Raw genomic sequence first — 23,971 nt, forward strand, 5'->3', positions numbered from 1 at the left:
GAAGAGCCTTAATTAATTCAAGACAGTTGAGCAGTGGAGCAGAACTGTTATTTTTACAAGCTTACAAGTGGTTCTGAGACTTAACAGTTCTTATAAATGTCCTACATGTATCTGGAGATCTTCCATGTTGATATATGAAAAGGTGACGTTTCTAAAATCTACTACCCTTAACTTTTAAAAGTGAAGATAATTGTCTCAGTGCAGCATAGCAATTCTGGACTGTTTGTAATTTCTTGATATTGCAGGTAATTCAGAGTGGTGCTTCTACTGTTTTATATGTGTTCTTTTTTAATGTGGGGGAAAGAAGAAAAGAGAAAAAGAACATTTACTGTGGATCCTTTTCGTGTGTTCACCTGTGGTATGCATTTATTGCCTAACACATCTATTTGAATAAAAAAATGAAAATCAGCTGTTTATTAGCTACTTCAGATATTTTTTCTGTGTAGACCTGTGTTCTATACTGATTTAATCATAGTTATAGCCACACAATAATTCTTCTAAAAGCTCATTTAGTGGACCCACTGTTAAGCATATTTGTAGACTACTTGCTACACACAGGCTTTCCAGGCATGGTGTGGAAGAACTGGATATTTAAGATTTCAAGAAACCAAGTTAAATCTAAGTTAACTCCAAGAAGAAATGTTGAGGGATGGAGATGGAAAAGAATTAGGTAGCTATATACACCTAGAAAGCACCCCAAGATTTAAGCCATTTGGCAAGGTCAGTTGGTTCTCATGAAAAACAGTGAAGCTGCTGAGTTTACTCTTGAGGCTTCAGTATGGCTAGCAGAAGACAGGCTAGTGATATTACTAAGCAGTCATGCTATAGTGTGTTTTCTGCATTACCTGGAAATGAAATAAAGCTTAAAGCAATAATGGACTTGCATGCTGGGAAGATATTTGCATGGATAATAAAGTTCTGCATTTTTTGTACTGCAACCATCCAAACATTTAGTAAAAGCAGTTGGCAATTGCTAATGAATTTGTTCCCACAACAGAAGACATGACAGCCAGTATTTTTCAGATTTAAGTGTCTAAAATTAGACACCAAAGTGTTTTTAGAACCCATGATAAAAGTGATTGAATTTTTACAACTGTGGAATACTCACAGCTCTCTGCAAGTAGCTTCATTACTCATACAAACTATAAGCATTTGTGGAAGACACACGATTTTTCCCACCAGTGTGGGGAAAAAAAGCCTCATCCTGTTAATTGCCAAGCTCTCATTCATGTTCAGGGCATTGATATTTTAGTTCCTCGGTTCTGGTGTGGCAGCAGCTGATATTGTGTCACTGGGGTTGATGCTCAGAGTTTTGAAAGTGATTCAGTGGAAGTTTTGCAGGTGATCTCTGAGGGTTGGACCATTACTGGTTAACTGGTAAGTAATTCTATATATGGTTATTTACATCATATCAGTTTTCAGCCCTAGAGTCCACAAAAAGAAGAACAACAATGAAGTCAAGCATGTCTTTGGTCAACAGAAAGATACAACAGAGAGGAACCACAGACTTGCTGAATTGCAATTACACCAGATAAGCAAGGATGAAATTAGAAAATAGCTTAAATTCTCATTAAGATATGTACACAGGATTGAGGAAAAAATTCAGAAAAAATTGTCCATAATGCTAGCAAGCAAAACACTTCTGGGAGGGAGGGAGGAAGGGAGGGAGGAAAGCAAGAGAGAACCTCAAATCAGCCATCCTGACCTCCACAGATAAGAATCAGGTTGCTTAAAGAAGAACTTGCATTTTAAAATACGAACTTGAAAAAAACCCATCTTTCTTAACCAGTTACTCTTCCAGAATTATATGGTTTAAAATATCTTAAGAAAATTAGATTTATCTAGCATCAAAAGCTTTTACTTTTTTCCTGTCCTGAGACAATTTTGGTTTTGATGTTTATTGGATTTTTGACCCATCTTGTTTTAACCCCTTGTGAATCCCAACCTTTTGGATAACTCTGCCAGATACAGCTTTCTTCCCAGGCTGAACTGACCGGGATACACAACATGCACAACAGCACTGCCGGAACTCTGCATGTGGCTGCAGCGTGTAATGAGACTCGGCCCACCCAGTCACCCAGCTCTGAGTTTTCCCTGGGCGTGTTGGTGCTGCTGGCTTTCCTCATGGTGTTGCTATGTCTGGTCACCATCCTTGGAAACATCCTGGTGATCCTTGCTTTCATCCTGGACAGAAACCTCAGGCATCGGAGTAACTATTTCTTTCTCAATCTTGCTGTTTCTGACTTTGCAGTGGGTAAGTCACAGTGGTGGAGGCCTGTGCTAATTGTGTCCTGGGAATCTTAGGAGAAGCACTGGGTTTTATTTTCTGTGTGGTTTCTTCTAAGATAACTATTTCCCAAATGTTTGTAGGGGAAGGGAAAGAATTGGTGGAAGTTGCGTGGTGTATTTTAGCCTATGATTTTTCAGAAAAAAAATGGATGCTTTGTCAGGTAAACAGGTAATGTTTAATGTTACTGCTTCAGGATAAAATACTACTCTGTGTGAATTTTACAGAATAACAAATAATGGAAGTTGTTTATGAAGAGTTTTGATGGAAGTTTAGATAGTCCAATTACAGCATGTATTGCCTGGCAGATATTCCATACCTGGTCGATATCTTCTGTTTCAGTCTGGTGTCACTCAATACAGATAATCACCTGACGTTTGTGATTAAATAGTGATGAATAGCATTTTTAAACATTTTGCTATACATGCTCTATCTAGAGCAATACCTTAGGAATATGTGTTTGTATAGGTAAATAAAAATAACAAACAGTTACTAAGAAGTTTGATTTTACATGTATATATTTGTAAATAGGGACACATTTAATTTTGAACGTGTACTGAGAAAAAGTACAATTAAGACACAAATGTGATATGTTGTTGAAGATTGATGTATTACAATATTCTGTGAAGTGTTGAGTGTCTTTGCTAAAAGTCTTATTAGATTATTTGGTGTGTAGAAGGATGGTTTTGAACAGTTGTGGCTATTTCATGAAATCCATATTCTGACTTGTCATATCACAAAAAAATGGCAGTTGGATAAACTGTTTTTATTCTACTATTTTTTAGCCACACATTTAAAAAGAATACTGAAAGAAAAGAAAAAACTCTACTTAAAATTTATTGCTAGTATCAGAAGTTCTGTTAGGGGCACAGATTCTAATAGTCCTGTCCTTGTGATGTCCAGATCTCATATGCTTCCCCCATATGCTTGATTTTTTTCTTCCAGCTTACATCTGCTTTGTTGTGCCACAGAGCTCTTGTTGTCTGCTGTGCAGTTGCATTATACAGGAAAAAAGCACCACAGTCAGCAGAAAAAAACCCCAAACTCTCAGTGGATAAAGTGGTGTTCTGTCATCTGGTTCACAGTGTAGCACCACAGTGTACAAATACTAGCATCTAGCTGGGAAGTATGAAGTAAATAATGTACTCTGTCAAAGAAGGAAGTAGAGCTTACTTGGCATTACCTAATTTCCATAAGTTTTTGTTTCTGATATTATGTTTACCACAATGTCTAGTTTTTAATTCTAAATTTGGTTAAAAGCTTTGCCTACATTAGAGTCAAACTTGTTTGTATTTCCATAGCTACATAATTTAGATTTGAGATATACCTAAATTATTCTTACTTTCTGCATGATCCTAATTGCTGAAAGCTTGCAGTCATTTGCTTATTCTTTGAACATATCCAATCTATCTGATTTTGACATTCAGCAACTTTTGCATTACCTCTGTGCTTCTGGACCTATAGCTGGATTTGAATAGAAATCTCTTGATTCTTAGTAGAGAGAGAATAACAGGAATTCTGTTATTTTTATGGAAATGGAGACTCTCAAGATACTCTTCAATACCTGTTACAGGAGTACACACTATTATGTAGTAAATCTAAAGTTGAAATCATAGCTTTTCTCCCCCCATGAGTGGTAAAATCTATAATATGGCATTTTACTTGAAAGAGCAAGCATTAGTTGCTCTATAGATGCAGTGATTCCATTCCATTGCAGCGTTCATGCTGTTCACTGCATTTCTGCATCCTAGCAAACTCCACCACTAGCTTTTCAGCCTCCCAAGGCTGCATTGTGTCTCTGTGTAGGGTGATCACCTCGAAACTCATTAAAATAAGGTAATATTGTCACTTTCACAACATTTGTATTTAACAGCCTAAATTTAGATAGCCATGGGTACGGGTGGGTCACTCATGTATGGTCCCATGTCTTGGTGTGTTCCCATAGATAATGCCCTATCAGCTCACCACTGAAAAGTGGTTATGATCAGGAATTATGATGAAAAGAAATGTTATGCTGGGTGTGTTTAATTAACTGTGCAGTTTTTGTCAGCCTTCTGATTGTATAGTTTTAAAAATTAGTCTGAAACTCAGATTTCTGTAAAAAGTTACTTCTGGAACACTTTTGGACACCATATCATGCTTCTAAGAGGATAGAAGCATGGCAGTTGGATAATTTATTGTAGAAAGCAGTTAGTGAATTATATTGGGGGAAAAGGTATTTTTGTTTGTTTTAATTTCAGCAATTAATACAGAATAGTGTTTACTTCAGCAGGTAAAAAAGTCAGCTGCTCCTTCCTTTAGCAGGTGATATTAACAGAAGTAATAATGATACACAATAAACACAATACACCTTTCAGAGAGGTATTAATTGTAAGAATGTTACTAGTGCCTAGTTTGTTGTAAAGTTTTCATTGGTTGCATGATAATACAAAGCCTTCCATGTGGCAATTCCAGTCAGTATTGATTTACTTTTATCAGATACCACAGAAATGTTTCTATGCTTTGACAAGCACTCCCTACAGTGCTGACTGACATGTATGCTTGTTTTATTTTCATAGGTGTGTTCTGTATGCCTTTGTACATCCCTTATGCCCTGACAGGGACGTGGCACTTGGGACAAGGCCTGTGCAAGGTCTGGCTTGTTATGGACTATCTCGTGTGTGCAGCTTCAGTGTTTAGCATCGTCCTTATCAGCTACGACCGTTTCCTGTCAGTTACAAAAGCTGTAAGAATAACATTTCTAATTATAGCTTTATATATATTGGAATTTCTATAAAACTCAGACTATTCACTATTAACAGTAGAAGCTAAATAGTCCTTCATTATTGTAGCATTTTTTTCTGAAAAATGATGATTCTTCAGTGTTGCATTGGCACTTAGAGATAGGACATTGCCTTGTCTATAATTTCGATGTTACCCTCCTGCCATCTGCATTAGAATTTATTTAATAACACTACAGAGAAGGTGGGAAGGCTAAGGTAGGAAAGGGACAGCAGGCGTGTGGAAAACTTGGGCTTTGGCTGTTAGAAGAGGTGTGATGAAAACTGGATGGGGTCAAGGATATGCTTAGGCTTTATAAGAAGAGGTATGGAGGGAGATGTGGGATGGACTGGGTGAAGATCAGGTGAAGATCTGAATTACCCCAGGGGGTGATTGGCATGCGCTGCCAACAAGCAGTTGAGTGGAAACTAAGCCCTTGAAGCAGAAAGAAGAATGAATCACAATATGTGGAGAGGTAAGAGGTGTTTCTTGAGTGTTGTCATTCTTCTGCTACGGAAGATATCCAAGGTATTCAGTAATAAATATTATCATTCACCATTTCTAAGCTCTATGTGGTGTTTGGTCATAAAATCTTAGAATGGTTTGGATTGGAGGGGACCTTAAAGATAATCTGTTCCAATGCTCCTGCCCCGGGCAGGTGCACCTCCCACTAGACCAGATTGCTCAAAGCCCTATCTGGCCTGGCCTTGAACACTTCCAGGGATGGGGCATCCACAGTTTCTCTGGGCAACCTGTTCCAGTGCCTCACCACCCTGACAGCAAAGAATTTCTTCCTAATATCTAACATAAACCTACCCTCTTTCAGTTCCTTCTTGTTCTGTCACTACTTGCCCTTGTACAAAGTCCTTCTCCATCTTTCTTTTTTTTTTGTTTTAAAGTTGAACAGTAAAGTATGAAAATACCTATATTTAAGATATTAATGAAGTTGCAGAGCTCAAAATGTGAAAAATGTAAATTAAAAGGGCCTCTGCAACCCAACTGAGATCCATGTTCTTATGCAGCTAGTGATGGTCTTTGTTTACATGATCACGTTCTGATTTTCTCCTTTAGGTAATTAGAATGGAGTGAGTCCAGGAGTGTGTAACATAGGACTGTTATCCAAAGAAAAGATACTATGCTTCTTCATAGACTTGGGATCCACTTCTGACTATGCTGCAAACCTGGCTCGTGGCCAGGTGCCAGTCATTTTAGACTTAACATTTTGTGAAGTTATTCTGAGCTTCCTATTTTCTGCCTCTAAATTGAGATGCTTGTGGTCTTGCAAATTCATTACTGCAGAACTGGAGCTGCTCACTGAGCCAATATGCTGCTTTGAGATGTAGAGGAGTGTGAATCTTCAGGCTACAGTAAAATGAAATATCTACAATAATGTGTATAACAGTGCACTACTGCTCTGTTACTTGCTGGTGAAATAGGGACAATACCCCTTGTGTCATATGAGGCTGTGAAGATACTGTACATTAATATTTGTGTAGCATGCAAGTGCTACGCTAATGAATGGCATAGGAAGTGATGAGGAAGATAATAGTTCTGAGGAAAGCCTGAGATGTCAAATGTTAAACAGAATGGAGGAAATAAAATTGTCCAGCTTTTCATTAACTAATCTTCTTGTGCTCTGAAAGATGCAGGGGACTGAGACATGGAAGTATGTATTGCACATACTGGCTGGGCTACTACAGGGTGGTTTTAACTCCTGTATTTCCTAACTTTGAATGTCATGATTTTAATTCTTGATATGCTGTCTAGGTAAACATAAAACCATCAAGATTTTCAGTAGTGCAATGAGCTTTTAACAAGTAAAGCAAATGTTAAAATAGAATATTTAAATAAAGCATATGTGTGGGATAGATTTTTCTGCTATGGCAGGAGGAAGCATCATTAAAAATGATGTTATCTAGTGTTTGCAGTCTCACATGGCAACCTATCTAATATAGGAAACTTCTACTTTTGCTGTGCAGGAAGGAATTCCCACAGCTGCTTTTGCTCTCTGCTCAGCCTGAGCTAATGAATCATAAACTGATTCCTTACTAATTCCTTTACTAAGCGGTGGCAACAACCTATGTCCTTTCACACCTTGAAGTCAAATTGTACTTTAGCCATCATAATTTCTGCTCCTCTCCAATCCCAAGTGTTAAAATAAGTCACAGAGCTACAGTGCAAGAAGAACAAGACTAAGAGTTTTTTCAGGACTGTACATAGTGAAGATGTTCTAGGTGTCTGGGGAAATTACAGAACAAATATCATATTTGACTTGCTTCTGGTTTCTTGGAGACAGTTTTTCCAAAATGTTGTCTGAATATGTGATGTCCTTTTCTCTCATAGATATCTTACAGAGCCCAGCAGGGAATAACCTCCAACCCTGCCATCAAGATGGTGGCCATATGGGTCTTAGCCTTTCTCCTCTATTGCCCAGCAATCCTCTTTTGGGAGCACGTGGCCGGACACAGTGCAGTAGCGGCAGATCAGTGCTACGCCGAGTTCTTTGACAACTGGTACTTCCTCCTGTGTGCATCCACCCTGGAGTTCTTTGTGCCACTGCTCCTGGTGATCTACTTCAATATGCACATCTTCCACAGCATCCAGAGGCGCCAGCGGCAAGGCAGTGTGCAGGACTGTGAGCCTCCAAGGAGCAGCAGCCTGTCCTGGAGATTTTGCCCTTTGCCAAGGTCAGGGGCATCTTCTCCTTCCTCGGAAACAGAGGACAGTGTTTCATCGCTAACGAGGTCTTGGAGACCAGCATTGATGGCTAACTGTCCATCTAGAACAGAAACCAGTCCTACAGCTCTCAAAAGGAACTTTTCTGTTTCTTTCCATTCAAGGACTGGGTCAAAACTGCAGCGGGACAAAAAAATCGCGAAGTCACTTGCCATAATTGTCTGTGTGTTTGCCATTTGCTGGGCCCCATACTCTTTATTAATGATTGTTCGTGGGGCCTGCCAAGGAAAGTGCATCCATAACTCCTTGTATGAAGCAGCCTTTTGGCTTTTGTGGATCAATTCCTCTTTGAACCCGTTTCTTTACCCTCTCTGTCATATGAGGTTTCGAATGGCTTTCATAAAAATACTGTGTCCCAAAAAGTTTGCAACATTGAGATCAGGTAACACACCTTCTCTTTAGAGAGTTAAAATAAATGTGTTAACAATTAGGTTCCTCTGTTATTTAGTGGTATTTTTTTATATGTATCTTCAGCATAAACAGAGAAAAAACCCATTTGTTTACTGCAGCAGAATTATGTATTTGCCCTGATATTGCTAATTTTTAGAATCTTGTTTTTGGTTTTGCTAGAATGGCACCAGATTAATCACCATCTAGTGCATCAAAAAGAATAAAAAATTTTGCCGGATGTCCTCTTGGCTTGTGGGTTTGAGGTACTTTTTTTTTTCCACTTTTTTTTCCCCTTTGTTTAATGTATAGTGCTGGCACTGTGAAAGAACTCTTTACAGATATCTCTGTAGAAGTTCACTGGAGGGAAATACCAGCTTTTGTATGTGTTGAAGTAAAATTTATGTCCTATTTGTGAACCTAAAGCTCTCAGAGAAGAAACAGTTCTGCTGCATTTTTGAAAGGTTATATAAATACTCACAGAAGCAGTATAATTTCATTTTATAAACTATTATGAATACAAGATAGTGCCCTGTAGTTATTAGAATTCCCACAGTGAGCAATATGCAAGAGAGTGGACTGCCTAATCTGCCATATCTGTCCTTTTCTAATTTTAATATAGTTCATGCCTTGTGTTGCAGGACACAGTACATGTAAGTTAGTCATTCTGAATGATTTTCAGAGAATGAAATTTTGCATGGAAATGGAATTTTGAGATTGGTTATCAAAATTGTCACAGACATAAATGGTTGTTAGTCTTTTCACCCATACTGTCTTTTGTCCTGACACTCTCTTTGGTCATGCTTAAATGATATTTAGTGCCAGATCTGTGCAGTATTTGATGGCCTGAAAGATAGGCCAGGCTTGGGTGCATGATCACATTCCTGTTGAATTAGCAGAGCAAGCAATGCTAAGTTCATGCTGGATTTATCATTTTGGCTGTCTGTGCGAGAATAGACAATAGCCTCTCCAGTGTGAAGCTTTGCAAGTGCAAAGGTATTCCATCAAAATGTCTGGAACAAATTTGATCCGACAGAGTGATTTTTATACTAGATCAGTCTTTGTGCCCTATTACTGTGACATTATATGGATTTTCTCTGCCACAGAACAACTATCAAACTGGATTTTTTTATCAGTGAGCGAGGGCTGTATTCAATGCTTGAGAATGGGATTTACAGAGGTCTGAAAGCTGACACAGAGGTGTCTTAAGCAGCTGTTAACAAATAAAGCAGTTGAATGTGCAGTGCTGAAGGGAGTGGGTAGATGTGTTGGAGAAGGCAATGGAGCTTGATTACAACCCATTCCATGTGCCAAACCTTCTTACCTTGTGTTGTGTTGCAACTCACCTAGAAGGCTTTCATGGATGGGTAAGTGAGAGTCACTAGTTAAATTTTTTTCTCTCCTTTTATGTAATTTTCTTCCTCTTTGTGTGTGTATATGCGTAGATATAAATGTATAAAATATGGGAAGAGAAATCTGATGCACAGAACAATGAAGAGCAGTAATCCATTTAAATAGTTTTTAAATTAATTTGAAAATGGCTATAGAAGTATTGCAACAGCACAGTACTCCTTTGCAAGCACAATTCAAATGCATATAAGCAGCTTAATCATAGCACAAAAGTTGATGGCTTTGAAGAGCTAAAATGTCATTCTATTCAGAGGTCTGGAACTGAAGACTTCTCTTGATAGTTTTCACACTGGTGGATGATTATCTTTCAACATTCATCCTCTTTATGCTTTCTTGCTTCACATGGATAGTGTTCTGGATTGTGAGCCTGATTTCTAACAGAGATACAGCTTCAGGAGGAGGTCATTGGTTCAGCACAGCTGTTTTTACTGTCACGAGCTAAGGTGCTGGCATAGATTTTGTGCAGTTTTTCACAGAATCACGGAATCTTTTCTGTGAGGCTTAAAAAATCCAAACACACTAACAGAGCTAAAACATTTATAGAATAGCTGGTGCACTAAGCATCTGTTAAACAGATAAACTGAAGATAGGCCCAAAATGGGAAGGTATTTGAGTTGCCTGTTTTTCTATCCCTATGCTTTTAATATAAATATTCTGATTGCATTTTGTACTTAAAGAATGTGTTGCTTGTTTTGGAAAAATTACCTACAAAATTATTGACTAGGTAAACTGAATCCACATTGTGCAGTGCTGGGAAACTAGTTTGTCAGGGAGTTTGCCAAGGAGAACAATTTGAAACAACATAAAGTAGGGAAGCTACTGGAGATCAATGTTCTTTAGTTTCTGTATTACACACAGTGTTCAAACTGTTTTGTCCCACCATTCCTGTATACTAGAAGAATTTGTTATATTTTTCTAATTGTTGAAAATTTTGCTTAGTGCTCACAGGGTAGGTCAAGCACTTGGTGGCTTTGCTCACATCATTAAAGCTGTCTTAGTCAAGGTGGCATTGTGAGTCTTCTCCCTATTGGACGTTTTCCAGAGTTATGATAAGATACTTAGCATCTGTTCTTATAACCTGACTCAAATGGGCTTTGTTTGCCAAAGGGTTTTCTAAACCAAGTCTCTATCCAGTCACCCATTTCACATCCTTGAATTTTCTTCTGTCTTTGCAGATGTCCAATAGACCTTGCAAATACATAGTTACAGTCGGTATATGACTTTGTGAGGTTCAACTCAAAATACACCAGTGTTTTTCTAAGTTAACCCTCTCAGGTTTTAAAAAACATCCAACAAATAAAACATACACGTTGGAAGAAATTGTGTTATCCTTTAGTTGGTTGTTTTTTTTCTTGAACAGGTATTGAATCTGAAGGATTCTCCTAATGTCTATGTCCTTTATGTTCCAAAGGAAGGACCACATAGATTTCTCCCTCAGCCCCATGAAGGACTATGATTAAAACTTCAACATTTGATTTATTCTCTAATTTAAAAAGCAGATGACTACTCTCCCCTTGTCCACTAATCTAGTAATTTTGTCAAAGAAGACCACCAAGTTGCTCAGGCATGATTTACACTTGGTAAGTCCATGCTGACTGTTTCCAGTCATCTTTTTATCTCCCAGGTTCTCAGAAACACCTTCCAAGAGGACTCGTCCCATTATTTTCCTAGGGAATAAAGAGAATCTGACCTTTTGTCCTTGTGGCAGCATTTGAAGATGGTTGCAACATTTGTCTTTCTTCAGTTGTCGGGAATCTCCATCTCCATGACCATTCAAAGGGGATAGAAAGTGGCCTTGCAAGGGTGGTAGCTGGTTCTCTTGTCAGCCTTGAGTGTAGCCCATTGGGTCCAGAGAGGAGCATAAGGGTGGAAATCCTGAGTTAAGAGTGAAATCAGCAGCCCAGCTGAAGTGCATGTACACCAATGCACACAGCATAGGTAACAAACAAGAGGAGCTGGAAGCAATCGTGAAGCAGGAAAGCTATGATATAGTTGCCATCACGGAAATGTGGTGGGATGACTTGCATGACTGGAACGCTGCCATGGATGGCTACAAGCTCTTCAGAAGGGACAGACAAGGTAGGAGAGGTGGAGAGGTGGCTCTATACGTTAGAGTCTCTTGACTCTGTGTAACTTGAAGTCAGTAACAATAAGGTTGAGTGCCTGTGGATCAAAATCAGGGGGAAGGCCAACAAGGCTGACATCCTGGTGGGAGTCTGTTACAGACCACACAACCGGGATGCTGAGGGTGATGAATTATTCTACAAGCAGCTGGCGGATGTCTTAAAATCGCCAGCCTTGTTCTCATGGGTGACTTTAACCAGCTGGATGTCTGCTGGGAACTCCAGACAGCGGAGAAGAGGCAGTCTAGGAGATTCCTAGAGTGTACAGAGGATAATTTCCTGCTCCAGCTGGTAAATGAGCCTATGATGGATGGGGGCCCACTAGACCTGCTGTTCACAAACAGAGAGGGGCTGGTGGGAGATGTGGTGGTTGGAGGCCATCTGGGGCACAGTGACCATGAAATTATAATAGTTTTCAATACTCAGGGATGCAAGGAGGGCCATCAATAAAACCTCTATGCTGAACTTCCACGGAGCAGATTTCGACCTATTCAGAAGACTAGGTCAGAGAGTATCTTGGGAAACAGCCCTGGAAAACAAAGGGGTCCAGGAGGGATGGACATGCTTTAATAAGGAAGTCTTGAAAGCACAGGAGCAGGCTGTCTCAGTGTGCCAAAAGGCGAGCCGGCGGGGAAGACGACCAGCCTGGCTGAACAGGGAGATTTTGAAGGAAGTTAGGGTAAAAAAGAGAGCCTACTGATTATGGAAAAAAGGGCTGGCTACTTGGGAAGAGTTTAGGAATATAGTTAGGTCATGTAGAAAGAAAATTAAAGAGATGAAGGCACAACTTGAACTTAATTTCACCACTTCTGTGAAGGATAACAAAAAGTCCTTCTACAGATACATCAATAGCAAAAGGAGGGGCAAGGAAAACCTCCATTCTTTATTGGACATGGGCAGGAATATAGTTATCAAAGATGAGGAAAAGGCTGAGGTATTTAACACCTTCTTTACCTCCATTTTCAACAGTAAGACAGGTTGTCCTGAGGACAGCTGGCTTCTGGAGCTTGTAGAAAGAGATAAGAATCTGAATAGCCCCCCTGTAATCCAGGAGGAAACAGTTTGCAACCTGCTGAGCCACTTGGATCCCCACAAGTCTATGAGACCAGATGGGATCCACCCATGGGTGATGAGGGAACTGGCAGAAGAGCTCACCAAGCTGCTCCCCATCATTTACCAACAGTCCTGGCTCACTGGGGAGGTCCCAGATGATTGGAAGTTGGCAAATGTCAAGCCCATCCACAAAAAGGGCTGGAAGGAGGACCCAGGAAACTACAGGCCTGTCAGCCTGACCTCAGTGCCTGGCAAGGTTATGGAGCAGATCATCCTAAGTGCAATCCCACAGCATCTACAGGATGGACAAGGGATCAGACCCAGCCAGCAGAGATTTAGGAAGGGCAGGTCCTGTCTGACCAACCTGATCTCCTTTTATGATCAGGTGACCAACCTGGTGGATGAGGGGAAGGCTGTGGATGTGGTCTATCTGGACTTCAGCAAAGCCTTTGACACCATCTCCCACAGCATATTCCTGGAAAAGCTGGCAGCCCACGGCTTGGACAGGGGCATTCTCTGCTGGGTTAGGAACTGGCTGGAGGGCTGGGCCCAGAGAGTGCTGGTGAACGGGGCTGCATCCAGTTGGCGGCCGGTCACTAGTGGTGTCCCCCAGGGATCAGTGTTGGTCCCAGTCCTGTTTAATATCTTTATTGATGATTTAGATGAGGGGATTGAGTCCACCATCAGCAAATTTGCAGATGACACTAAGCTGGGGGAAGTGTTGATCAGCTGGAAGGCAGGAGGGCTCTGCAGAGGGACCTGGACAGGCTGGAGAGTTGAGCTGATTCCAAGGGGATGAGGTTCAACAAGGCCAAGTGCCGGGTCCTGCACTTTGGTCACAACAAACCCCCTGCAGCATTGCAGGCTGGGCACAGAGTGGCTGGAGAGCAGCCAGACAGAGAAGGACCTGGGAGTTTGGATTGACAGGAAGCTGAACATGAGCCAGCAGTGTGCCCAGGTGGCCAAGAAGGCCAATGGCATCCTGGCCCGTATCAGGAACAGTGTGGCCAGCAGGACCAGGGAAGTGATTCTTCCCTGGTACTCAGCGCTGGTGAGGCCACACCTGGAGTGCTGTGTCCAGTTCTGGGCCCTCAGTTCAGGAAGGATATTGAGGTGCTGGAGCAGGTCCAGAGAAGAGCAACAAGGCTGGTGAAGGGACTTGAGCACAAGTCCTATGAGGAGAGGCTGAGGGAACTGGGATTGTTCAGTCTGGAGCAGAGTAGGCTCAGGGGAGACCTCCTCACTCTCTACAACTCCCTGAAAGGAGGTTATAGCCAGGTGGGGTTGGTCTCTTCTCCCAGGCAGTTATCAGTGAGACAAGGGGGTATGGTCTTAAGATGTGCCAGGGGAGGTTTAGGTTAGATATTAGGAAAAAATTCTTTACAGAGAGGGTAATCAGGCATTGGAATGGGCTGCCCAGGGAAGTGGTGGATTCTCCGTCCCTGGAGGTTTTTAAGATGTGACTGGATGTGGCACTTAGTGCCATGGTTTAGTAACTACAGTGGTAGTGGATCAAGGGTTGAACTTGATGATCTTGGAGGTCTCTTCCAACCCAGCTGATTCTATGATTCTATGACTCTTATAGGTCAAGTCCCCCTAAGTAATTGTGCCTTATTCTCACCTGCTCCTGACAGGTCTCCTCCTTGAACTTGTTCACTTAGCATGGAGAAAAGGGAGATCTAGTTAGTGAAGAATGAAGCAAAGATTGCACTGGGTACCTCAACCTTCTCTGCACCTGCTATTATGAGATCACTGGCACCATTCAGCAAAGCACCTGCATTTTTCTTATTCAGTGTTTTACTGTTAATGGGGTGGCTGAAGTTCTTTATGTTGTCCTTGATGTCCTTTACAAGCATTAATTCTAGATGAGCTTTTGTTTTCCTAACATTATTCTTATATGGCCAGGCAACATTCTAAAATATCTCCTTTGTAGCTTATCCCTCCTTCACACTCCTCCACACTGCCTTTTTGCATTGCCCTGGTTAGCCACTGTCCTGATACATCTGCTTGTTTTCTTGAGAATTGGGATGGGCTTTTCTTGTGCATGAAGGTTGCTGTCCTTAGAGGCCTGCAACTTCCCTGACCTCCTTTGCTTTCAGACCTGCCTCTTATGGGATCCCACCTACCAGTTTCCTAAACCAAAGTCTGCTCACCTGGAGTCCATGGTCTGTACTGCTACTCTCCTTCCTTACCCCCTTTAGGATCTTGAATTCCACTACCTCATCATCACTACAGCCAAATCTGGCACTGATAACACATCCTGAACCAGCTTCTCTTTGCCAGCCGATCCAGCTCTGTGTCAACCCTGTTAGCCCATGCAGTGCTTGTATCTGTAAGTTCTCCCTGACACCCTCCGGGAACCTTGTTCGCTGCTTGTACCTGCTGTGTTGCACTTCCAGCAGATGCCATGAACTGTAGAGTCCTACACAAGAAACAGGTCCTGTGATCCAGAAGCTTCCTTGATTTGCTTAAAGAAGACTTCATCACCTCCCTGCCTTGATCAGAGTGCTGTGCAACACGGTCCCATTACAATGTAACCCATGTCAAGTGTGCTTTGTGACTGTACAGGAAGCTCTAGTTCCTCTGGTGCTGTCATGGGTGGGAGTGGAAGGCTTAGACAAGGTTATTAAAGAAGCCCTGCCATTGGGTTACAAAGTGCAGAAAGGATTCACTTTCTAAACTCCTTCTCAGAGAGGAATTTAGGTGCAGCTGAATCCTATCTTAGCCTTGAATTGTGTTAATGGTTTAAATTTAAGGAATTATAGAGGTGTGATTAAATCACTTTGTCCTGCAGGTTTTAATAATGGCAAATCGGCTATATTTGTTTAAAATGAATTATTTATTGTGACAAATGAACAGACGGGTGAACAGACAAATTATCCAAATCAGAATTATTTACTATATGGTATAAAGGCTAAGAACCTACTCACAGAGTATAATATAGCATAAAGTAGTATAGTGCACTGTATCAAAGCGATTATATTAAAGCAATTGTATCAAAGCTAGCAAAAGAAACAATCATTAAGTAGAGATTGATATAATTTACCATACGAGATAGTGGGCAGATCTCTCTCTTTCTCTTAACCTCGGGGGAGTATGCATGAAGGGGTGTCCCTGCTTCATGGGAGAAGCTCCACACTTCAAGGAAGTACGTGGAAGAATCTGCTATATGAAAGTTGGGTGGGGCTTTTATAGTTAAGTGGTAGACTGGTAGTCACAGATTTACAGGCCAGCAACTAGCTTATCTGTCAAATCCTGCTTCAAAAAGCAGGATGTGCGTTTGAAGTTTGGTGAACCAGGCTGGTTTTAGCATAATTCAACACCAAAACACAACTTGGTGCCAGCTGTAGCTCACCACAGATAACTTGCATGATAGCTTGCATTGTATGCATTCTCCGATCGGATTCTAGGCCTTATCCAGGTAGGCCATCCTGCCACAAGTGCATTTCCCAGGCTGCAGTTGTGCACACCCCTCCCCTAAGGCAGGTGTCTCTTTGCTACATTTTATCATTCCTGAGGTCTCTTGTGTTCCTGTTGCCCTACACCTTTTGCTTTAATTACTCTTTATACTATAATTCCCTGTGTTCAGCAAGACAGGATCAGAGCACTGTACCTCTCCTCCCCACATCTTGCCCACCTTCTCTTTGCTTGTTACTTGTCCTACACCTCCTCAAGCACCCAGCATTACGGCCTCAGTTAGAAATGCTGGTCGCAGGGTGTGCCATGCTGCTACAGAGCCATTGAGCTGCAGGCAGCAGTCACAGCCATGGCCCGACAACTGCTGTGCACCCCTACCAAAATAAGTGGAATTGTGATGAGGAATGGATATGTTTTCTCACACCTGCAGAGGGCTAAAGGTTTGGTGCTTTTTGGAGTGGAAGCTTACCAGGAATTACTTGGAAGTAGAGGATTAGATTTAGAAGTGGGCCATATTTCTAAAGACCTGCAAAGTCCAGAAACTTGGTTGGCCCTGCCCAGGGCTAGGTTTGCTTCTGATTAGGAAGAGCTGAAAGGGTATTGGTGATGCTTCTGTTGTGTATAACTGCATTTTAACTGCTCTGTAACCAGCAGCATTAACATCTCTCTGTTCTTAACTGTAAAATTTAATAAGGGGTGTAGCAGCAAGTGTAAAAGTGCCTACATTTTACTGTAACAGAAATAGAATTGTAATAATTTAAATCCCATTGACCACGGTGGAAGTGAAAATGAGATCTGGTTTTAGCTTCTGCAGAATTCAATGTATAAAACTGCTTACACAGTGCTAATATGCAAACTGCTTGACTGTGAAAAGAGTAGCTTTTTTGACCTCAGTAGATAAGGATCTGTATTCAGGAAAGAAACAGATAATCTACTTCAAAGTGTGCACTTACTGCTGCTTATGAGTGTCTTTTTTCAGACCAATAGGTGCATTTGGATCAAGAAATGTTAGAGACTCCAGGTCTTGAAGTCTTGTGTTCCATCATTTTGATATTGTGAATTTTTTTGAAAGGGTCAGTATTCAGCCCAGCCTGTTAATAGACTTGTCTTTTGGATAACTCTGCCAGATACAGCTTTCTTCCCAGGCTGAACTGACCGGGATACACAACATGCACAACAGCACTGCCGGAACTCTGCATGTGGCTGCAGCGTGTAATGAGACTCGGCCCACCCAGTCACCCAGCTCTGAGTTTTCCCTGGGCGTGTTGGTGCTGCTGGCTTTCCTCATGGTGTTGCTATGTCTGGTCACCATCCTTGGAAACATCCTGGTGATCCTTGCTTTCATCCTGGACAGAAACCTCAGGCATCGGAGTAACTATTTCTTTCTCAATCTTGCTGTTTCTGACTTTGCAGTGGGTAAGTCACAGTGGTGGAGGCCTGTGCTAATTGTGTCCTGGGAATCTTAGGAGAAGCACTGGGTTTTATTTTCTGTGTGGTTTCTTCTAAGATAACTATTTCCCAAATGTTTGTAGGGGAAGGGAAAGGAATGTGTTTTAGCAGGCAACTGTGCCTCAAAATATGTTATAACGAGAAATGCATCCCTTTTCATAGAAATGCTTTTAATGTTTCTTCAGGAAAAAGAACCAAGTATTACATGTAAATACTAACTGAAGGAAGAATGTTTTTTTGCTACAGTTTGTGATTTGCCCTTGCCCCTCCTGTAAGACTGTTCATCACACACTTCAGAATATCCTTATTTTTGACAGTGTAATTGTTTTCTTATACAGCTATGTGTGATACATCCAGGCAAATGAATTACTTCTCTACATAGTACTAATGACTTTTGAATGTATGGCACTACAACAAAATAGTTTACCACCGGGACTTTTTACTGGCTTCAACTTAGCACAGGCTATTGATCCAATGGGTTGTTCGATATCAGTAATACCTTGATGGCATCTTCCATCTGTATTCCTTATTGGTCCCCTCTTCCCATAGTGACATTGCAGAACTCCAGAAGAATTGGTCACTGGAGGTGCCGTGGATCCAGCCCTGACTGGTGGTGCCAAGTGAGGAGGTGGGGGTGTGAATGTCTTGTGCAGTACTCCTCCATGGTTCAGGCCAGGGAAACAGCCCACACAGCAGAGAAAGCCTGACAAAACCATGGTCCTGTGGCAGATGTGCCAGCAAGATGTGCAAGCATCTTGACTTGAGGCTAGCAAAGAGGTATTTCTGCATACAAGTACTTTGTCTTCAGGACAGTCACAGAGACCAGTATTCACTGAATCACGAAAAAGGAAATAGCCCTCACCGACCCACTGCACATCTGGCAATCCCTAAATGCTGTTCCTTTGTCAGTGCTCTGTACTGAAGTGTATTAGTCTAGCCTTTAAGGTTTTCCTTTATTTCTGCCATTTATAACCGGTGGTGCCTTATTCTGGGACTCGCCCTATGGTGCAGAAAACAAATGATGCATCTGCTGAAGCCTTTGTTTTCCTGCCCAGGCAGCTGGAGCTGCTATTTCATAGCTCAGGTCTTCTGCAAAAGTCTGGTTTTCCTCATATCTCATAGTGTAGTCAAGAGGTGCAAACATCTTCCTTCTGCATCAGTTCTTCTTTGTGGCTGGTGCCTCACGTAGTCTTAAATCAACCAAGAGGAAATGACTGGTATCAGTATTACACTAGCCTATATAGACAGTGTAAATCTAAGATTTTGTGTCTGGTATTGGTCAGGAAATACTTTATTTTCTGAAGTTGCTGGTTTTTTTTTTTTATTCATTTTTTTAAATTTTAAATTTTTTTTTGTTTGTTTCATTTCGTCATTTTTGTTTGTTTGTTTATTGTTTTGGTTTTGTTTTTTAATTTATTAAAAGTTTGGAATCTTTCCAGGGATGTGGCTCATGTCTTTTCCATCCACTAATTAGTAAAAGTGAGAATAGTTTGAAATATAAATGCTTAAAACCTGGTTCTTGCCTCTATATTTATATCTATGGCCAAAACCAGTAATTTCTTTTTGACATGAAAGCAAACATTGATCCCATAGAAGTTGATGAGAACAGTAGCTGTCATCAGCAACTATGGAAAATGAGTATTTTGTACAGAAGTGTTGCTGCTTGTATCTAGGGTATGTGTTAAACAAGCCATCATTATCGAAAGAGCTGTACACATTTCCCTGTTGATAGCAATCTGTCAGCTCATTGCCCAGAGGTTTATAGTCAGTAGGCCACATAGCCTGGTAATGTTCAGTAGCTTCTAAGGTCTTGATGGACATACCAAGAAAAGAATAAGCTGGAGAGTTTAAAATGAATCTTGAAGCTGCATATAACTTTCTATTTGTCTCTGGTAGATCAGCATTTCCAGGAATGTAGTATCAGATGTTGCACCACACTTTTGAAAGAATATTAGAGGTAAAATGAAGAAGTTGCTGGGTTAAAAATGAAAGACAAACATGATTTTCTTAATTAAGTACTTCTGTTGAAGGCCTTTTGGACAAAAAACCCCAAATTTAATAGAAAAAAAATTGGTTCTGGAGTTATTCTCAGGTGGAGAACAAGGACAAGATTAAAACACTCCTTAAAAATGGGAGTTTCATTCTTCTGCTGTGTCTGTTCTATCTCTGGTAGAAGACATTTCCAAACACCACACAGACTGTCCAATATATTGTCTTTAGCTTGCAAATGCTAACCAATCTTACAATAAAAACTGCCATTGGCAACAGCTGTAGATATGCCTGGGGGAAGCTCTAAAAGACAAAAGACTAGAGGAAATACAGCGATGAGGTTACATGTCAGAATGCAGCCACAGCGCATATATGCTGCAGCACTAATTATGTACCTTTAGAGAGTGTAAATTGGTTAGACTGCAGTTTTCTTCTTCAGTAGATCCTTCTTCGCTGATTTGCTTTGAGCTTGTTTCCAACAATCAGCATACATAAATCGCACTAAGATCTAATACATAGAAAGTCACCACCAGATTTCATGAGAATTTATGAATTTCTGTATATAAATCATATATCCACCCTAATAGATTTGTTAATTTCTTTTACCCAAATTCCATAATAATGTGTCTCTCTGCTTGCAGAGTACCGTTTGCAGTCCATATGAACTGCATGGTGTCTTTGTGGTTGCTTTCCACAGGTGTGTTCTGCATACCTCTCTACATCCCATACAGCCTGACGGGAAAGTGGCACTTGGGAAGAGGCATCTGCAAGCTCTGGCTAGTCATGGATTATCTCCTGTGCACAGCTTCAGTATTTAACATTGTTCTTATCAGTTATGACCGTTTCCTGTCAGTTACTCGAGCCGTAAGTACCCTGTTTACAGCTTCTCTGATTTTTTTGTTGGAGGATTATATTCATCAACCTTTGCTATGTTTGTGAGTATAAGCCCAAAATTTAATTGAGATAATAGCTCTCAAAAATATACTGACATGTGGAGACTATTAGATATTTGCAGCTAGATTGGATGAATATTCCTCATTGAGCATGCCCTAGCACAGAGCTAGTCAACCAGGACTTTTCTCACAATTTCTGCTTCACGTTGTGCTACTGCTTGAAGAAAAGCAGGCTAAGGGGTAAAAAGGGTAAGGCACGAGACTAGTAAAAAACAGGCAAGGAAAGAGGAAATTCAGAGTAAACTGGATTTGGGTTTGGATGTAAAATCAGGAATGGGAGGAAAAGGCAGTGAAGCTAAGGCAGTGAAATAAAGGACATCAGGGATGATGTCTAGACCTGAGATGTGGCCACAAATGTTCCTGGAGAAGACTGGGAGCAAGAGCAAACAGGCAGAGAATGGGACAAGGGGTAGAATGCAATGATGGCCTGTAGAAATGTGGCAATAAAGTCCTCTTGGAGCAGAATCCCAAACTTCAGATGCACTCTGCCTTTGCTTTCTTCACAGCATCCTACACACGTTGTGTGTGCTTTATGTCTCAGGTAATGTCGAAAATGGATGCCGGCATTTCTCACCAGCTATGCTGCTAGCTCAAGTGGCAGGGAATGTCAGGGAGAACTAAAGGTTCCAGCTCTTTTGTGATGTATGAGACTGCCAACATAACATCATACAATAGCATTTCAGTCTTATTTTTGTCAATTGTAATTAATTCCACTTATTATAATTGCCTGTATATTAAGGTTTATTATTTTATTTTATTTTAAGGAAAAAAATCTGGGAAAACAAACACCAAAACATCTGGTATGTAAGAAATGTTACACTGGAAAGCCAAAGACTCAGCATTTACAAAATACAAAATTCAGAGCACCTGCATGAATATGACATTAGCTCGAGCTTGTGTTTTCAATTGGATATCTAAGCTCCCAGAATTGTTTACTCTGTCATCCTGGGAAAGGGGTGGAAAAGGATGTGAACTGCAATGTACCTCTCTGTCTACAGCATATAGTGGAAAATAGGTACTAGTCCTGGAGTGGTCGGAGAAGGAAGAAAAGGGGTGATTTTGTAGTTTCATCAGCTAGGGACTGCATTGCAGAGCTGGAATCTATTCCTTCATTCTCATGAAATGTCCAATAAGCAATTTTCTTAAAGGTGGGTGTTAAATCTATGTGCCACATTTTCTGTTGATTTCTGTGATGCATATAACATTATTTGTTTGCAAAATACTGCAGAAAGCACTGCAATTGCCAGTGAATGGGAGTTATGCTCTGAACAACTATAAGATACTAATAACTCTGGAACTTCAGATCACAAGGTGTCTCAAACAAGGCATACCAAATTACTAGGTACTGATGGATGATCATGTTTCATACCCTGGACCATGATCCTTGTACAGCTACACTAACCTGTAGAGAGACAACCCTATGCTATGTCAACATCAATGAATTAAACATGCTTGGGTGAGCTTCAGCTGATCAGCAGAGCCATAGCTCTAAATTACCAAGCACTGTGATGACTTCTTCTGCTACTTCCCTTGGTTCCAAAATGTATCTCAAAAATCTGACCTTTTTCTTTCTTTTTCCCTTGCAGGTATCTTACAGAGCCCAGCAGGGAATAACCTCCAACCCTGCCATCAAGATGGTGGCCATATGGGTCTTAGCCTTTCTCCTCTATTGCCCAGCAATCCTCTTTTGGGAGCACGTGGCCGGACACAGCGCAGTAGCAGCAGATCAGTGCTACGCCGAGTTCTATGACAACTGGTACTTCCTCCTGTGTGCATCCACCCTGGAGTTCTTTGTGCCACTGCTCCTGGTGATCTACTTCAATATGCACATCTTCCACAGCATCCAGAGGCGCCAGCGGCAAGGCAGTGTGCAGGACTGTGAGCCTCCAAGGAGCAGCAGCCTGTCCTGGAGATTTTGCCCTTTGCCAAGGTCAGGGGCATCTTCTCCTTCCTCGGAAGCAGAGGACAGTGTTTCTTCTTCCATGAGACCAAAGAAAGAGTCTTTGGTAACCGACTGCTCATCTCCATCAAGAGAGAATTCTGTTACTCCAGAAAATGAATTTTCTGTTTCCCTCTGTTCAAAGACTAGGTCAAAACTGCAGCAGGACAAGAAAATTGCGAAGTCACTTGCCATAATTGTCTGTGTGTTTGCCATTTGCTGGGCCCCATACTCTTTATTAATGATTGTTCGTGGGGCCTGCCAGGGAACTTGTGTCCATAATGCCCTGTATGAAGCAACTTTTTGGCTTTTATGGATCAATTCCTCTCTGAATCCATTTCTCTACCCTCTATGTCATGTTAAATTTAGAATGGCTTTTCTGAAAATATTGTGTCCCAAAAAGTTTGCCACATTGAGATCAGGATCTTTTTAAAAGGAAAAAAGAAAAAGAAGAGCTGGATGAGGAATGTAAATAGCCACAGTTTATTAGATTTAGTCTTTTCCAAGAGACTAGTCTAGTTGGAAAGTCTAAATAAGCCTTCTGTGAAATGTGAAATGTCCTCCTTCAGACAAACACGCATGCCCAAGGTTTATGGACTTTTCCCAGCTATTTCAATTGGCCACTTCAAGGCTATTGCCTCTATCTGACTTTGCCTAGTAGTCTATCCATGTTATCTTAATTCTGGTTGCTGAAGATACTATCTTCAGTTGCATTACAACTTATATTTGTGTTTACGTTTGATATTAGTTAAAAATACAATGAAATTGGGTATTTGCTGTAGTATTCTAAAGTTACTACCTTCTCTGTTCTATTTCTTTTGAACAATTTGTATTGCATTCAGAATCTAATTTTTCCCTACATCAAACATCCAGTTAAGTTATGAGTTTTATTGCCAGACACCTAACAGGATTATTTAGTTTCACTAAAGGGTTTTGGCCATTTTTCAAAAACTCGAGTGTATGTGTTCCCTGTAGAAGAGCATTACTCTGTGTATATGCTCAGATGCAGCAGTAGAGAATTTAGGTGTGTAAAGCATTTATGTGAATGTCCAGCTATTCTTCAAGAAACAAGCCTTCTATGGCTGTAGTTTTGAGAGATCATAGGAAAGCATAGTATTTGTTCTTACTCCTTGAGGGTTAAAATCCACTGCTGCTGGCTGAGGGAAGGTGTGGTGGTGCATCCCAACTTCCCCATGGGTAACACTGAGATCTGAGAAATGTTCATTAGGCCTCAGCTGAAGATGGGATACAACAGATGAAAATAACATAACGTGAAGAATGCATGAAAGAAATATATAATTAAAAAAAAAAAAAACCCAAAAGGGAAGAATCTTAATTCTGCTATTTTAAAAATTTTTAAAATACTAGGAAACACTGATGGATGGTCAGCCTTTTGGGAATAAACTTGTGCAAGATTCAGGCGTGAAGTACTGAGGAAGAAGAGTCATCCTTACACCTGCAGGTGAAA

General features: G+C 40.9%; 2 protein-coding genes across 2 annotated transcripts; both read left to right on the plus strand.

Annotated features, from left to right (window-relative positions):
- Positions 1-513: 513 nt before the first annotated feature.
- Positions 514-23,390, plus strand: LOC113985233 (histamine H3 receptor-like). The gene is made up of 4 exons (XM_027715858.2): positions 514-1,965; positions 17,301-17,589; positions 20,309-20,475; positions 22,151-23,390. The coding sequence occupies exons 2-4, from the start codon at positions 17,343-17,345 to the stop codon at positions 22,934-22,936; spliced, it is 1,200 nt and encodes a 399-aa protein (XP_027571659.2). The 5' UTR covers positions 514-1,965; positions 17,301-17,342; the 3' UTR covers positions 22,937-23,390.
- On the plus strand, positions 1,958-8,213 carry HRH4 (histamine receptor H4). The gene is made up of 3 exons (XM_027715877.2): positions 1,958-2,254; positions 4,846-5,012; positions 7,391-8,213. Exons 1-3 carry the CDS (start codon positions 2,008-2,010, stop codon positions 8,183-8,185), a joined length of 1,209 nt encoding a protein of 402 aa, XP_027571678.2. The 5' UTR covers positions 1,958-2,007; the 3' UTR covers positions 8,186-8,213.
- Positions 23,391-23,971: the final 581 nt, after the last annotated feature.

This window comes from Pipra filicauda, unplaced genomic scaffold (assembly GCF_003945595.2).
Source record: "Pipra filicauda isolate LSUMZ 115617 unplaced genomic scaffold, ASM394559v2 scaffold259_size1095435_pilon, whole genome shotgun sequence".
Lineage (NCBI taxonomy): Eukaryota > Metazoa > Chordata > Aves > Passeriformes > Pipridae > Pipra > Pipra filicauda.